The following is an 18,510-nucleotide window of genomic DNA, read 5'->3' as shown; positions in this document are numbered from 1 at the left end:
TAACATCTTAAAAGTAAATGTATTTTGAAGATTTCCAAATCAGAGGGTATCTTCTTGGCTCGATATCAGCTTTTCTTCCTCGCTTGCATGTAATAAAGGATGTTATGAAAGAAAACATGTGTTATAAAATTATGATGCTCAGAATATATGTGTTTTACTGAACATCAAGTAAGGAGTTTATTTCATAGAAGAATATACCAAAATTTAATGATAACAATATAGAAAAATTTAATTATACTATTTGAAAAACTATGAAATAATAAGCATTAATATAAGATACCTGCTGTAAGTAAAAGAGGAGCTAAAATAACCAACAATCAGTTATGGAAGGAAAAAACCGCCAGACTACGGAAACTTTAATTAATTAGTCTGGTTAATATACATCCTGAAGGAAGCGTTTTAGCCTTAAATTATCATTGTAATGAAATATGTAAAACTATGTCAAATTTATAACCAGTGAAATAAACGCGTTAGATTTAAACAGTCCTTACCAATCCGTTAATAATAACAAATGTACAAAGTGCACCACGAGAAAAATACTTTCAGCTAAACTTATAACATAGGACTTAATTAATACTAAAGTATGGCAAGGAGAAAGGATTATTTACATAGAGGCAACCCAAAGGCTTGAGAAACTGAAGACAATTACCATAAACATAACTACCCTACACATGCTTGGTACTCACCGTAGCAATCCAAGCAAGAAGACTGCAATGATGGCAAATGGAGAATAATTTCTTTGTATCCATAATTAGAAATGCCTGGGATCCGGAAAAGTATCTTTTAACAATGCATAAAATGCATACTTTCACAATATAAATGGGAAACCAAGAATATGCTCCTCTTGGTTAACAAAGGCTTGATTTCTCTTGAGGTTCGGATACCAGCAAAGTCTTGTTCTGACTTTGCCCTCCTCTGTCATTACTTGACCACATAGGTTTAGAAGAATAAAAAGGAGGAGGAGTCTGTCAAATGGTTAAATAACCTTTAACAGCTGCAGGAAGGACACTTAAACAGTACCAAGCATTTAAATAAACAAGCCAGCTCCAAAAATTATAGGTCTTCCTGCTACCATAAGAGACTGTAAAGTAAAAAATAAATGGGAAAAAGTCATAAATAATTATCTACTTAAGATGTGAATTTATATTCAGCATAAAAGGTTACCGAAAGATAGATGTTTCTGTGAGCGCAACCATAACTTGATGTTTACATTTTCTCAGCTGGGCTGGTTCACATGCATAAAAGTTGATTTCATTAGTATGGTATTATTTCTTGAATATTCCTGTAATATATAAGATAAAAATGGTTTTACTATCATTATTATTGGATTATACCATCATTATGTAAATCTTTTCATGTATGCCAGTGTTTATTGCACTGAGGCCGAGGCTAGCCTACCTAAAAAACATCACTTCGAATTCAGGGTTTGATTTTTATGATAGTAGTATAAGATAAACCCCAATTTCTAGGAGTGAATTTTGGGATTTAATGGACTTCTTATATGCGGAAATATATGCCTTTACACAAAGGAATTTTGAGGTAATGACAGTTTCAAGGTCTAGTGATATGACATGTAGTTGTTATAGAAAGTTTTTGAAAGCATGTGTATGTGTAGATTATATTGACATTTTCAGCAATTAATAAAATTGGCAATGACATTTTGGTAATCATGAGGAAGTGTCATACTTTAATTTACCCGTACCAGAAAATATACAAAATATCAAAGTTCAAAATTCTAACACATGCTGCACATTATTCTTGTTACCATTAAAATGTTTTTTTCAGTGAAATTTTTGGTAATTTGTATAAAAAAGTTTGACTGGGTAAGTTGCTGTTTGCCTTGGCCCTAATGGAATTATTCCCATAAGGTATGTTTTGAAATATGCTAATTTCCAATTCTGCTAGGCTTTGGATTGACCAAATTCTTGCATAATTGGGGACTGTACTGTATTGAGAGTGAAATATATTATAACTGTTCTAATTTTGGCCAATACTGAATGACAAATCATGAACTGTAATCTCTGGTTTTGTACCAGAGGATGTCAAGCAATTGGAACTTCCAAAGTTTAAGCAAAAATGCAATGCATTACTACCCTAATATTATTCTTGCATTTTAATAAGTTTTCATCTATCTTGTTATTGATTAATTTTTTCTTTTTTAATAACTGGGATCTCTCTCTATATTTTCCTTTACTTCCTCCTACTACTTCCTAATGAACACCACATTCTTTGGAAGCATGAATTTCTAGTCAATAGCTCCCATGGGCTTGTTTTATGCAAATAGGTTTCATGTATTGAATATATTAATTATAATAATTGCCTTTATAATTAATAGTATTCTGGAATGGCCCTATTTGATATAGCCATAACAGATACCATATATTTCCGCTTATAAGACGACCTTTAGATAAGATGAGGCCAAAAATCATGGCAAATTTTCATGAATTTATCTCATATCTGTAGTGTAGGACGACTTCTAAATTACAAATAGAAATTTTTTTTTGGAGAAAAGTGATTATTTTACTACTATTATCATATTGTTACTGTATTACAAAATATAAACATCGTCATGTACATCATTTTCATTTGATGTTGTTTACATTCTAAAAATCTTAGCTGATTTGAGTATTATCGATATCTTCATTGCCATTATTTGTTAGGAGAGAAATTATTCGGTGGTACCTTTTATCATAACAAAGTTAGGTAGAAAACATGCACTTATTACTTCATTGTGTAAACATTGAGTAGGTGATTTCTCCGGTTCCAAACATCACTGCTGCCTGGCTGCTACTCGTTTTATTCACCCTCGGCCATACCCTGCAGCTTTAATTTACTAGTGTGGTTTCTTGATATCTCCACTGCATGAGAAATTAACAAAATTGTATTTTATTTTGACTTATTGAGAACCGGCAGGGTTTAACAATTTTAACGGAGCCCTTAATAAACGCTCGATAGTTACAGTAAATGTCGTCAGCAATCAGCTTTTTCTCAATTCGGTAGTTTATGCCAATATATGTTTACAGTAATCGTTTCATTCATACTTCTAAAAACTGGTTTTGTAGTGGACAGAGAAATAATGATAATTTAAATAAAACGTGTTTAACTGTAATCATATTACATGTATTATTGTATTACATTAAAAGAAAAAACGATGATGCACCATTTGCATTCTAGGTTTGTTTACAGTCTCAGTACATTCCTTTCGTAAATGATCAAAGTTGGGTTTAACAAAGCCGAGTACTATACTATATGTTTTTCATACAGAAGGAAGCGGTAAAGGGAAACCATTGTTTTGTTTACGTTTCATCACATCGCCATTCTCAAACAACCACTAATAATACTACAATAATGAATGATAATAATTGTACACAATCATCTTCATATGCCTGAATTGTTTGAAACAGTTACAATTAAATTACAAACAGCTTAGCATGCTGCCTCACTTGATGTTTGCTGTGTTCATCATAAAAGCACGGAGGGAACATGAAAACGTAGTGTCATGAAATAATTTTTAAAATGCCATGAATGGTACCGAAGATGTTATTATTAGTGTAATTACACTACAAATGAAATTTCTTAAAGGCTACCGAAAGATAGGGTTGCTGTCAGCGCAACCACAACTCGAGGTTTACATTTTATCGGCTGGGATCGCATAGATAAATGTTTCTTTCATTGATTTCAAATTATTCCTCAAATAGGTGATTTATGAAGATATGCCAATAATATATATGGTAAAATGGTTTTATTACCTTTATTATCATTTTATTTCATAAAGTGATACTTATGTATGTTGGTGGTTAGGCTATAGCACCGAGGCTAGCCTACAGATACGCATCTTAGAATTCAAGGTTTGATCTATAATATTACAGTATAAGACTACTCCCAGTTTTTAGGGGGGAATTTCAGGATTTGAAGGTTGTCTTATACATGGAAATATACGGTATACGTAACAAACAAACAAAAAGTAAAAGGCTGAAAGGAATTCAGTCTATGGTCAATGTGACCCTTCAAAAGACTGAAATGCTTCCTGTAAAGTGCATTGTAATGTTCACTTTAGTCAGTACCCTGGCAGGGAGGATATTTTGAGGTCATTTAACTAGTGATTTCCCCCCTCCCCCTCCCCCGCCTTGACAGGTGCTTACACAAACGTGTGAACATATTTTCTTTGTTTGCCATTTAGATATCATTGGTGTCTGCAAAGAAGCTATGGATGTATCGGTTATTACACAACGAACAACAGGAAGAGAGCTGAAGAAACGAGATTTGCTCGTTATTGATGACTCAGCACATGAGGTAAGTGTTCTTTTATGACTTATGGGTGATTTACTTGCAGATATAGTGTTAGTGTACATTCTACTGTCATATTGATTTTGCTTAGCAACTTAATACTTTCATGTTTTTAAAGATTACATTAGATGTTTTTACTAATTTTACATTAGATTTTTCTCTAACTTTTACTGAAATACATTTTGTAAATATTTATTCATACTAGTTAAACAAGACCTGAGCCACATTTCTAGACTCACAGTAGTTTACTCAGTGTTTGTTCATCAATAAAAGGTGAAAATTGGAGCAAGGTAATTTTGTAGAAGTCAGGCGACAGGCGAAGAGACCAGAGTGAGCACGTGGAAAGTTCAGTTAATTGATAATACAGTTTGGGACTGAAAGCATAATGCAAAAATCTATTATTCAACATACGTCTACAATGAAAATGCTTGTATTATAACCATAATTACAAGTTGAAATGGTATTTTTTCAAACGTACCCATTGGTCAAACCAAATGAGACCAATTCAAAATTGTATCGTGTAACATGAGGAAATGGTCTCAATCTAACTTTACTCTATTTGTTTTAATTTCTTAATATTTTAAGAACAGTATGATTGTTAGTAGGTCTAGGGACGTTAGTTCCCCCAGCCAAATTGTTTGTGTTATTACATGCAAAGCTTCAACCTAAGTAGGAAATGCTGTAATGTAAATGTTTCATTATATTCAGCTTGTTTTAACATTCTGGTTGTGTAACTACGTACATTGCAAAATCACCAAAAAAAACATCTCTACCCCTGTTTTCATTTTCATACTCAAAGTCTGTATTAATGTTGGGTACTGTCTTTTAGTTAATTCTTATGCATACCTATTGCAATCATTGATATTTCAAACAGCCCTTAGCATTCAGAGTTTACTTGACTAAACAGTAAATGTTGATCAATAGAGCCAGCTGGGTGCATGACCAACAAAAATGCCTGACCAATCAGTGAACCTTAAAAATTTGGATTAAAACCAGAATCAGCCTTATTTACCATAGGCTGTACCACCCATACGTATTTTTAAATAGTTTTAGCTTCAGACTAACATAATTTAAAAATTATAATTTATTTATCAAATAGTTTAAATAAATTGATATGAGAAAAGTTACCTAATCTTAGCTAGATAATTGCATATTCATCATCAGTTTATATATCTTACTTTCCTTTTGTTACTGTACCAGAAGAAAATTTTATCATTTTAATATTATTTGGTATGAATCTTACTGATCAAGGTAGCTTACTTATACACATCAATAGGTGGGTCGACATTCAAATTAAAGACAATATCGAATGGCTGCCCAAATAATTGTCTAGTGCACCTGTTCTTGCTGCCATTATGTATGGCACTGTATGTTTATTTTTCTTAGGATTCTTCCACTAAAACCAAGGCTAAGAATTTCAGGCTCATTAATGATGATTACTGAGTGTGATGTTGAGAATAGATTTGAGGAAGTAGGGGATTTTTCAAAGGACTTCATGCTTGAGTTTGTTAGTATAGGAAGAGAAGGAAAGCAGATAGATTGCGAAAGCAAACAGTTAGGTCTGGTCATAAACTCATTTCTGCCCCTTCTCCAGGTCCTTCACCTGCAGTTATTCTTACTCAGTTTAGGGCTATTCTTTAGCTAGTACTGAGATTTCCACTTTAGCTCTGCCCTCTGCTCCCATTCAGTTCAGGAATAGCATATTGAAAAGTTAGAACGGGATGTAAACCTTATTTTGTACAGTAAAAGTGTATTTGAGTTTATGTTGAGGAACCGTGTGTAATCATTTTCACATTCCCCTGTAAGAGGCAATTTGTTGGTGCCATCGCATGTCTATAGCCCAAGCCTAGAACTGCCCTCAGACAATAGAAAGAGTGCTCAAGGAACTGGGACAGTTCTTGGGATGATGTGGTTCAGTGCCCTCTGTCATCTGCCTCTCGCTTTTCATGCTCTGAGCCCTGTTTAATGTATTGTCCACAAGATCATCTTGGTACATTAATCTTTGCAGCATATTCAACTCTTCTACATCTACTTTTCAATCTCTTCTACATCTACTTTTCATTCTATGTCATTGTTTTCTGTTTTTCCTCTTTCTTCAAATGTTCCTGTTCATTCTTTACATGCTCTTTCTTCTGCTATTGGCAAGTCTCTTCCTTCTGCCTCTATTATTGTTTTTTTTCCAATCCTGATGATTACAGTATCTTCAGTTGTTCTCAAGACATATTATTACAGCTACTTAGCTTTCTAAGGATGTGTTGTATGGGAATGCTCTCAAGTCTTTTGAGTGAGAACATTGGATGTAGCTCCTTTTTCTCCCTCCCAACATTTCCCATTTTCTTTGCCACTTGTTGGTGTCATTTACTTTTGCTCATCTGTCTTGTGTCAACGAATGCAAGTAGCTTCAGACTGCATTTTTGTTTCCGTTCATTGAGTTATGGATTTATTGCAAGCAGTCACCTGCTGTTGCCTGCAGTCACCTTAACCCCTCCTCTGGTAGAAGAGTTTGAATCAAAGGAATCTCCTTTGGTTTGTTGGCATTTGTTGCACCATTGGGCTTCGCTTTATCCACAGGGAAGGAAAGAATCCATATATAGATAACAGGTCTCTATTTTCTTTTGAGTATTTTAGTGCACGTTAAGTACAGTGGTACCTCAACATACGAAAGGCTCAACTTACGAAAAACTCGAGATACAAAAGCAAATATGGTTTTTCTCTACACACGAAAATTGTTCAAGATACGAAAGCAAATATGGTTTTTTTTTTTTTTTTTTTTTTTTTTTTTTTTTTTTTTTTTATATTATTCAAGATACGAAAGGTTGTTGCTGTAAAGTCCCAAGATTCGCCCGGACTACCTATAACAATTTTGAAGCTCGCGCGCCGCCAACTCAGTAGACTCGCCACCATCCTCCCACTCTCCCATTGGTTCCTGATGGTAGTTACCGCCATAAGATCCTGCTCTCCTATTGATCAGCATCTCTTGCATGATCTCATCATGCATCTACGTAGCGCCGTGCTTTTTCAGCCACTTGGCGGCATCGTCGGTATCATAAGCATGCGGAATTCATTCGTTCTATACGATTTCATTTATTAACGTAAATTCGTTAGTGATTTTGTTGCAGTACTACTTTATCATGTGTGAGAACTTTACTTCATACGTATACGTACTACATAACTTGATTACGTAAAGTATATACGTTGTCATGGGTCCCAAGAAACTTGAAGTAGGAAAGAAGAGGATGCTTTCTTTGGAGACAAAAATGGAGATAATAAAAAAGTGTGAAGCTGGCATGCAATTGAGTGTGATCGCCAAGGAATACGGCCAAAATCCGTCGACAATAGGCACCATCCTTAAGCAGAAGGATGCTGCATCTTGTCTGGATAAAAGACAAAGAAATCGCTGGCGATACGATAACGGAGACGGCAATCTGCCACAAGGCTAGCGCTATTTTTGGCGATTTGATTGCCCAGGCTGAAGACGACGGAGGAGAAGGGACATCGACGCCAACCCAAGTTCAAGGCTTCTCATGGGTGGTTCAAAAAATTCCGTAAACGGACTGGCATCTATTCGGTGGTGCGGCATGGGGAGGTGGCCAGCTCGGACACGAAACCGGCCAAAGCCTTTATAAAGACGTTCGATGAGATGACAATCAAGGAAGGCTACAGTTCTCAGCAAGTCTTCAACAGTGATGAGACCGGCCTTTTTTGGAAAAAAATACCTCGTCGGACATACATCACGGAGGAAGAGAAGAAGCTACCCGGGCATAAACCTATGAAAGAAAGGCTTACACTCGCACTTTGTTCGAACGCCAGTGGGGATTGCAAGGTGAAGCCCCTACTTGTTTATCATTCGGAGACTCATCGAGCCTTCAAGGCCCACAAAGTGCTAAAGGAGAAGCTTCCGGTGATGTGGAGGGCTAATGCAAAAGCCTGGGTAACGAGACTATTGTTCACTGAGTGGGTAAATCCGTGTTTTTTCGGCCCGACAGTGAAGAAATTCTTGGAAGAGAAGCGCCTCCCTCTGAAATGCCTGCTGTTGTTGGACAATGCCCCTGCTCACCCTCCTGGCCTCAAGGAAGATATCCTAGCGGGGTATTCGTTTATCAAGGTTCTTTATCTTCCGCCCAACATCACCCCTATCCTCAAGCCCATGGACCAGCAAGTGATATCGAACTTCAAGAAGCTGTATACGAAACATCTTTTCAAGAGATGTTTCAGCATCACCAATACCACAAACCTCACCTTGCATGAATTTTGGAAGGAGCATTTCGATGTTGTGATATGCATCCGACTCATCGATCGAGCTTGGCAGGAGGTTTCGAGGTGAACCTTGAATTCTTCTGGAGGAAACTATGAACCAGATTTTGATGAGATCGTTGCACTCGGCAAGTCCATGAGGCTGGTCGTCGACGAGGACGACATCAATGACCTTCTCGAGGAGCACCAAGAGGTGCTTACAACGGATGACCTGAAGGAGTTGGAGCCCATGCAACATAACGTTGTTCAAGAAGAGTTCTCTAGCAGCGGCGCGGAGGAGGAGGACGACCCTATGACAACGGCAGAAATTAAGGATGCTCTAGCTGCTTTTAATAAGGTGCAATCATTTGTAGAAAAGAGACACCCCGAAAAGGCTTACACAGGTCGTATGCTTGCGCATATCAATGACGTTTGCCTGAATCGTTTCAGGAGCATTTTGAAAAGCGGGCAGAAGCAATCTTCCTTGGATAGTTATTTTTTAAAGAGGCCTTTAGTAGGAGTAAGCAAAAAGGAAGATCCAATTAAAAACTATGAAAAAAAATGTAAAGTATAAAAAAGTAAATAAAATGTAAAAATAAAAAAAATTTAATTGTAAGTTTTTTGTAAAGTTAAGTGTTACAGTTTTGTTAATGTGTTTCGTAAAGTTTAGTTTATGTTTCCTGACATTTTTTAATGTGTTTTGTAAAGTTAAGTGTACATACTATAAGAAGTTTTCTGCAGTTTGTCCTCCTCCTCTGTCGCCACTTTCGGAGATAGCCTTACTCGAAAGTTAAGGTTCCACATTGTAGTACATATGTACGTACAGTATTTCTTGTATACCATGTACACTAGTACACTTATTTACAGGTACGTGCATATTAGTACTAGTCCCTAGTACTAATTTAGCTTTATTATAAAATTTAGGTATTGAATGGTCCAAATTGTCTTAATATTTCATTGTTTATTGGTCAATTTAGCTTTATTATAAAATTTACTGGGGTGTTTTTGTAGGGCTTGGAACTGATTAGCCATTTTACATGTAAAATGCGGTTCAAGATACGAAAAGCTCATGATACAAAAGCCGCCTCGGAACTGATTATTTTCGTATCTCGAGGTACCACGTCTTTCTGTTTTTTTTTTTAGTTTAAGATTTTATTTCTCTATCTCTTGTCTCAATCCTTTGAAGTGACATAATGAAGACTGACAAGAGCTGGGGACATGCTGAGGGAGTTTGTTGTCCAGGTCTCTGTTTAGATTATTGAAGTTTTATCTTTTGTTGAATATTACATACTCAGTATGGTTTCCTTTTTTGTTGTGCCAGCTTAGAGAGGTTGAAGCTCCAGCTTAGTGTTTGGATGCCGTTCCGAAGGCCTGATGATTTTCAGCGCTCATCAGTGCCAATAACCTGAAATAGGCATATTTTGATGCCAAAATCTCATATTTTAGGAGCTAGACAAGCCCCATACAACAGGGCTGCTGATAACCGAGGCCGTCGATAGCTTAGGACAGCCTGTATATGTAATTGCATGGTGTAGTATATGTAAAATCTAATTTTATTATAAAAATATTTTTACATTTGTGACTGACCAAGCAGTTACAAACATATATTAGTTAAAAGCTTTCTACCATGGTAGGAAGCTTTCTGCTATATGTAATTACTTGGTAAGTATAAATAAAATCTAATTCTATTATAAAAATGTCATGATTGTTATCTAACAAAAACAATCTACATAATCCTCATTGGAGAAAACAAATGTATTAAGGTGTCCTTCCACCCCACACACACCACACACACACACACACATATATATATGTGTGTGTGTCTGTGTGTATAATAATATTTGCTAAGGGTTGGTTTATGATGGGTATGTTAGGAATAGTTTTATGCCAGTTTGTATTGCCTTTATTTGGAAATTAATGGTGTAAACAATTCTGAAGGCTCATTTAATCAATGTAGTTTTTTTCCCTAATTTTCTAGGAGGTTCAATTCACACATCATATATTGTGTAGTATAAGGAGGGTTGGGCTGTAATACATCATTTGAAATACAAATTTTTGCTGGCTAGATATAGCTTAGCAAGAAGCTGTAATTTGGTAGCACAAAACTCAAACTATGCAGACATTCTAAATGTAAAATACAGTAGCTGGGAGAAAGATGCCAGACCGTCAGCTTTAATTCATAATAGACCTTGAAAAGTCAATGAAGCAGCCAAAGGTGTAGCTACTACGATGAGATCACACGTAGATGTTCATATTAAACATTATATAACATCTCTGAAACCCATTATATTATAATGTAAAATTAGCATTAAAAGTTTTTTTTATTCCTATATTATAATGAGAGAGCATCGTTTTCATTTCACTCAATTATAAGAATTTTTTGAAAGCTGTAATTTAGACAAAATCTAAACTTTTATTGTCAAAGACAAATCCCTACTCTGTTAGTGCTAAAATTAATTCAGTGGACAGATCAAACTGCTTAACAATATAAAATAATGAGCTGTCTCCTTGTATTTCCACTCTGGGCATCCTTTTCTTTTGAAGGCTTACCCACTTGGGGTTAAATGTTTTCAATAACTAATTGTTGAGGTAAATCAAAGTAAATTTCATATGAATTTGTAAGTGTGACTACTATGACTTTTAATCAATATTGTTAACTATTAAATTGCAATATACTCCCTGAACACCTGAATTAACCATAGTCACTGACCAGCCCGAACTATATCCACAGACTTCCCCATGAATTGGGTAATTTTTAACTGTCGGCGCTACCAACGCTGCAGGTACAACTGTTTACTGAATTACCTGCATTACTGTTGGCAACGCTGCAGATAAAACTTTACTGAGTTACCAGCATTATTGTTGGCAACCCTGATGCTGTTACCAGCTGCTAGATGCCCTCCTCCCCCCCTCCCTCCACCAATTGCGTTTCGTTCACATGGCCGTTTGGACGCATTACTGCTCAAGCAAACTTTTTGGTCTAGCCCAACCCCCACATTTTAATTTGGCCTTAATTCTGGTTGATGACCTTGGTTATTTCCTTTGGAATACGCTTTGGATTTGCAGTGGATTAACTTGTCTGCTTTTATTGATGATTGACATGCCCCAGAAGGAATCTCTTTCGACCAACACCTTGAAGTCTGCTTCATCTGCTGCACATATGGAACAGTCCTCCAGTGGAGATGTCAGAGTTCATTGTTCCTGCTCCTCATGCAAAAAACGAATGAGTACTCTCATGCATGACAGACATTCATTTTGTATTGGTTGTAGGAAGGTATAATGTAACGTTAGGCAGAGGTGCAATGAGTGTAAGGATTGTTTGGTAGACCAAATGGAAGATTACTTGAAACAGGAAATCTCTAGCTTCCAAAAGTAAACGTAAGGAACCTAGGCAGTTAGATAAAGAAGAGCTAGAGTTTGAACTGTTTAGGAAGTTAGAGTACAGATGGTCTTCAAGTATGTCTAGCTTGTTTGCCAATTTCTTAATGTAAGTTCAATGAAGATAGAGATAGTAGTAGTAGCATAGGTGATACTAATAGTTCTATTTCAGCTCCCCTGCCTGTTCCAGAACCAGCCCTAATGGGTGCTGGGAGTCATGGAGACCCACAAGCCCCAAAAGTAGGATCTGCCACCCCCCCTGGCATGGAACAGGCAGTGCTAGCAGCAGAAACCCCCCTTTCCACTCAAAGTGTGCATTCAAAGGTTGAGTTAGCATTAGGTGAGACTCAAACGATTAGGGATAGTGGTACAGGTATGCAGGAAGATAAGTTGTGGGAGCAGTTCCCTTCGGGTTTGTTTTTGGGCAGGATGGGGTCTCCTTTGGATCCTTCGGATATTTTATTTCCTGCCGTGAAATTGCAGTGTCATGAGGCTTCTAAACCTGTAGAAGAGGTAGGATTATATTCAGTGTTGGCTGTTGATTCTCAGGATGACACTCCTTTGTCTTCAAAAGTTCCTTTTCTCTCTGGGAAAATTGGCATTGCCTTTGAGTAGCAGTAATGCAGAGGATCATTTTTTCAATTTGGCGAAGTATAACGCTAATTTTCTGGGACTGTCTCAAGAATATAGGTTAATAGTTAGGCAGTTTTCACTTGGGGTTCTCGAATGCATTGGATCTTGTTCTCAAGAATTTTCCGGAATTTACCAGAGATGTGTATCTGTTCCTGCACATTCTCTTCACTCTACCTTCTGAACCTCCTTCTCAGACCTTTTCTCATCTATCCCCTTTGGGCCCTGTTTCGGTGTCTTCATCGGAGTTTTTTCTTGCACATTTGCCTGGCTTGCCTCCGGTTGTTACCTTTTCTTCGGGGCAAGCAGTTTCTCAGTCATCCAGTTTCCCTCAGGCTGCTGCAGAAGCTTCCACAAAGGTGAATGTGAATCAGTTGTCAGATTTGGGTCGTAAAGTTTCAGGTGTAGGGCATGCAGGGTCTGATAACACAATTGTTCCATCTTGGATCCTAGTGGTGCCGTTAACACCTGTGGTTCCTCTTCTCACCTGCACGGATGATATTAGGTGTGCGACTGTCGCATTGGCCTCATTAGACTGGAGCATTTCCTTAAGTGCACCTGTGAGTGCGGGTTCAGTTAGCATGTCCTGTACTTGTCCAACCTCTGTGGATGGGGTTCCAGTAGCTGCGCCGATTGTGGCCCCCCTCCCGTTTCCCTTCTCCTTTGACTTCCTTTTCATCTTTTCCTGAGGCTTCAGCAATTCCTTTATCCAAAGGTTATGGTGTCGGTTCTGGGTTGGTTTCGGGTCTTTCGGGTGTACCCCCTCCCCATTTGTTGATGTTTCTTCGGTTGCGGGTTTCCGTCCAGTTGGGGCGGTTGTACAGCCTAGATCAGGTGGTTTAGGTGTTGCGGCTTTGCTGCTCTTTGGTGCTGGTTCGGTTCGGCCACTGACGTTGGTTTCGGGTGTTACGTCATCGTCTGTATGATTTGAGGTTGGCGCAGCCTGCTGCGGCTCATATAGTGGTTACGTCGTCGTATCTCGGTAGTAGTATGGTCACGCAACCAAGTGCATTCGGCTCTGGTGGGTTGGTCCCAGGTATGCTCTGGTCAGGTTTAGCGCACCTATTGGTTGATAGTGCAGCAGAGTTACGCGTTTCTTCATCGCTTGTTGGTGATGGAGGTTTTACACAGTTGTATACTGTTGGCTCTAGTGTAAAATCAGGTATGTTAGGTAAGATACCAAGGGTGTACGGAGGTAGTTAGTTCCCCTTCGTCGGGGTTAGCATATCCAGGTGTTCGTCCTGTCTCTTTTCCTGCTCCGTTGCGGTTGGACGAGTCTGATAAAGAGAGCTCCTTGGAGGAGGAAGAACCAGTTGTGGAGGTTGGTTTTCTGCACACTGGCAAAAGCGAGTATAAACGGATGGTAGACTTCATTCACTTACTCTATCCACAGTCCATAGTTCTGGAGGAACCAGTACAGCCTAATCAGGCATTGTTCGAAATACTGTATTCGACCAAGCCAGTGGTTCCCCATACTTCCAATAAATTAGTTTGCTTTGGTCGTGTCGAGCAGTCGTTGAGAGAGGTGGACACCAGGCTAGGATCTCTAATAGGGTCAGTTAGGCAGGATGCCACCTTGGTTCGTAATCTAAAGGGGGTATACAGAGTTGCGGGTAACCCTTCGGCCGGTACTAGAGTGCCTCTTAGCGAATCTGTGGAGGCATCTCTGTCTAGGGTTCCTTTGGCATCTAGGCTGGTTGGAGTTTCCTTGTGTGAAGCTACTATTTTGGAGGACTCCTTCCACAGGCAGTCAGAGGCATTGTCACATCCCATATGGATGTTGTCTGGATTAATGGGGTTTTTGAAGAAGGGCGGCTATGTTCCTTCGGATCCGGTCTTGTTCAACAACCTGACCACTTCCTTGTCAACAGGACTGGCGTACCAGGCCAATATTTCAGGAGGGTGCACTACTTTATTGGCAAGAAAAGGAGAGATTTGTTTCTGAGCCATCTGCTTCCCCATTTTCCCGACATTCACGAGGGTTCTCTCAGGAGTGCCTCTTGTGCTGGGAGACAGTTTGTTCAAAGAAGAGGACATTTCATCCATGGTGAACTTTGTCTCGTAGGTGTCAGCTGTAGTCGCAACAGGCTATGAGCCGTGTTGCAGCCCAGGGAAGTGCTCTGGTTCCCGATCTCCGGAAAAGATCCACTTCCCAGCTAAGACTTTGCCTGCTGGTCCTTCTTCCAAACCTTCTTCATCAAGGAAGGTTTTTCAAATAGGAGATGTTCCCTTCGACGGTACCAGTAGGAGGTTGTCTCGCCCACTTCATGGACATCTGGGAGGAATGGATCACAGAGAGTCGGGTGATTGAGGTCTTGAGGAACAGGTACAGGGTCCCATTCCATTCTCATCCTCCTCTTTCCGACTCTCCAGTATACCTTCCATCGTCTATCAGGGGGATAGCTTTGGCAACGGAGATTCGATCCTTGTTGGAGAAGGGAGCGATAGAGCCCGCTCCACCTTCTCTGGGACACTACAGTTAAATTTTTGTTACTGGCAAGGCAGGAGGATCTTGGACACTCATCATAGATCTTTCAGGGTTCAACCCAGTGCTGAGATCAGTCCGGAGAGACGACTGGATGATTTCAGTGGACCTCATGTACGCGTATCTCTCAGGTTCCAGTTCATCAGGAATCTCGGAGATTCCTTCGTTTCTCGGGTCCGTCTGTAACATTCCAGTTGAAAGCCCTTTGCTTCAGGCTGACTACAACACCACGGGTATTTACGAGGGTGATATCTCCGGTTTCAGGAATTATGCACAGTCGGGGTTTCTGTATGAGGAGATACCTTGATGGCTGGCTATTCAGCTTCGTCAGAAGAAGAAGCAATTCGGGTGAGGGACTTCTTGCTAGAATTATGCCGATCCTTGGGGATTCGGATCAATGTAGAGAAAAGTGCTCTAATTCCATCTTAAGTGACGATGTATGACAATTCAGACTTGTCTTTTGAAGGTTTTCCCAACTGTAGAGCGATTTCCGGCAGTCTTGGGTCAACTGGAAACGTTCATGCTTCTTGCTAGAATTATGCCAATCCTTAGTGATTTGGATCAATGTAGGGAAAAGTGCTTTAATTCCATCCCAAGAAATGACGTATGTAGGGAAGACAATTCAGACTCATCTTTGGAAGGTTTTCCCAACTCAAGGGCAAGTTCTGGCAGTCTTGAGTCAACTTGAAACTTTCATGTCAGACAGAGCTCAACCAGTAAGCGAATGGAAGAGCTTTTTTGGGAGGATGTCATCCCTCTTCTCCTGGTCCCAGGGTCTCATCTCCAGATGCGCTTTCTGCTGGCATATCTCAGGAATCACTTGGACTCTTGGGAAGAGAACTCAGTGGTAGTCTGGGACGATTCCTGCCTAGAGGATCTTTGGTGGTGGTCAGAAGAGCATTATCTGACCATCAGTATAAGTATGGTCCTTCCAATTCTGGACGTTCATCTTTACACAGGTGCATCTGATCAGGGTTGGGGTGCAACCCTAGAGGAAACTCAGGCCAGTGCCCTTTGGAGTCATTCAACTTCTGTGAGTTGAGAACAGTAGAAAAAGCTCTATGTCGTATTACGAAGCTGATGAGGGGAAAGACAGAAGTGCTCTTCTCAGGCAATATAACAGCCTTGGTGTACCTGAAGAAGGAGGGCGGAACGAGATCGTCGACACTAAATCAGGTGGCACAAAGGGTGCTTCGTTTATGCGAGGACCGCTGGGTTTCTCTTGTTCCCCAGTTCACTTGGGGAAGTTTAATGTGTTGGCAGGCACAATGAGTCAGTTACAAGAGGTCCTTGGGGGTGAGTGGACTTTGGTTCAGGAGGAAGTGCAGCTTTTGTTAAGAAGGTGGCCAGCGACCGTCAATCTTTTCGCCACAAGATTGAAGTTTCGTCTCCCAGTCCATTTCTCACCTGTGGGGATCCCGTGTCTTGCAGGACCGATGTGATGTTGCACACCGTTCGGGTTAATTCATCAGGTTCTGGACTGAGGAACAGTTCCGACACCGAAATGACATTGATGGCTTCCTTTTGGCCCCAGAGATCCTGGTTTCTGGAGCTTCTGGAAATGTTAACTGAGTCCCTGGTGTTCCTGTCAGAGAGGAGAGATTTACTCAGACAGCCGCACTTCCATCATTTTCACTGGAACCTCACGTGCTGAAGCTAGCTGCTTGGAGACTGTCCAGCAAGCGGTTCGCCTTCAGGGCTCTCCAAGGCAGTGGCTCGACAACTGTCTTTCTGCATGAGGAAATCGACAAGGAAGCTTTATCAGGCTAGGTGGGCAATGTATTGTAACTGGTGTCGGAAGGAGGGGCACAGCATTTCTTGCCCAACAATAGCTAAGGTCACGGATTTTTTCCTGTTCCTGAGAAAGACCAAGAGCTTTTCGGGTTTCAAACCCCTGGAAGAATTACCTTTAAGGGAATTGACCAAGAAGGTCTTGTTTTTGGTCTCGCTAGCCACAGTGAAGAGAATTGAGGAGATGCAAGCAGTAGCCAGGACAGTATCTTTCTCGGGTCATGACATTTTTCTTTCCTACCTACAGGAATTCGTAGTGAAGTCAGAATCGGAACGGAAAATCCTGCCTAGACCGTTTAAGGTTTCTTCTCTATAAGAGTTCATTGAAGGCGACCCTTTGGAAATGCGCCTTTGTCCAGTACAAGCTTTAAAGTTCTACTTGTCCTGCACGACAAAGCTCTTGCCTCATCCTAGAACCTTAGTTGTATCTCGTAGGAATCCATCTAGGGCCATTTCTAAAATTGCCATTACAGGCAGTCCCTGGGTTATGACGGGGGTTCCGTTCTTTAGACACACCGTAAGCCGGAACATCGTAAAAAAATTCTAAGAAAACCTTACTTTTAATGATTTGTGTGCATTCAAAACTATGTAAACTGCATTCTTATTGCATTTTTCATCCAAAAAAAAAAAAAAAAAAAAATTCAAATGTTGATTATTTTGCATTTTTGGTGTCATATTTCTTCTGCCAGATGAGTGTTGTAGGTGTTGTAACCCAGGAACATGTGTCGTAAATCGAAATAATTTCCGACGAATATAATTGAAAAGTGCCTTAACCTCGGAACGTCATAAGCCGAACCCGTCGTAACCCTGGGACTGCCTGTAGTTTCTTTTTGCCGGGGGTTATTTCTCAGGCTGCTCTTAACTCATCCTCTGTGGCTGCTAGTAATGTTCCAGGCCCAAGAGTGCACAGTATTAGGGGTATGGCAACTTCTTCGCCATTTCTAAAGAATTTCTCGGTGTCGGCTATCCTGGAAGCGGCAACTTGGAAGTCAGTTTTGGTCTTCACTTCTTTTTATCTAAAAGATGTTCAGTTTTCTTCGGAGGAGGGTTACTCGCTAGGCCCTTTTGTTGTGGCTAATGTGATCTTACAATACAGGCATTCCCCGGGTTACAATGGGGGTTCCGTTCTTGAGACTCGTAAGCTGTAAATCGTCGTAAGCCGGAACATCATAAAAAATCCCAAGAAAACCTTACTTTTAATGCTTTGGGTGCATTGAAAACTATGTAAACTGCATTCTTATTGCCTTTTTTTAATCAAAAAACCTTTAAATTTTGATTATTTTCCATTTTTGGTGTCATATTTCTTCTGCCCATTGAGAGTTGTAGGTGCCGTAACCCTGGAAATAATTTCTGATGAATATAATTGAAAAGTGCCTTAACCTCGAAATGTCGTAAGCCGAACCTATAGTAACTCGGGGACTGCCTGTAATTCCTTAGCATTAGAGGATAGGGTTTTAGGTGTTTGGTTGTTATATTAGGTCCCTTACTGTATCTTTTAGTTACGTTTTCCTTTAAATATTTTCATTGTCATGAAAGGTAGGCAGATCACATGGTTGGACAGCTTCATCGACACCTCACACAATCTTCATCTGCAGTGAACAGCTGAGATCCCGAAGGACCTGCTCACGCAACTTCTCCATACATGAGAGGTATACAATATCTCATGGGAGGTCAGCTTGACAGAGACGAGACCTGAATTACGAGAC

General features: G+C 39.7%; 1 protein-coding gene across 1 annotated transcript in view; it reads left to right on the top strand.

The window, feature by feature from the left end:
- LOC135196528 (replication protein A 70 kDa DNA-binding subunit-like) overlaps positions 1–18,510 on the top strand; it is a 251,981-nt gene that overhangs the window by 198,152 nt on the left and 35,319 nt on the right. Inside the window, 1 exon segment of the mRNA XM_064223376.1 lies at positions 4,181–4,293. Within this exon segment, the coding sequence (XP_064079446.1) occupies positions 4,181–4,293 (113 nt within the window).

The sequence above is a fragment of the Macrobrachium nipponense genome, chromosome 18, assembly GCF_015104395.2.
Source record: "Macrobrachium nipponense isolate FS-2020 chromosome 18, ASM1510439v2, whole genome shotgun sequence".
Taxonomy (NCBI): domain Eukaryota; kingdom Metazoa; phylum Arthropoda; class Malacostraca; order Decapoda; family Palaemonidae; genus Macrobrachium; species Macrobrachium nipponense.
Note: the sequence above shows the minus strand (reverse complement) of the source record. Positions and strands in the feature narration are given on the sequence as shown.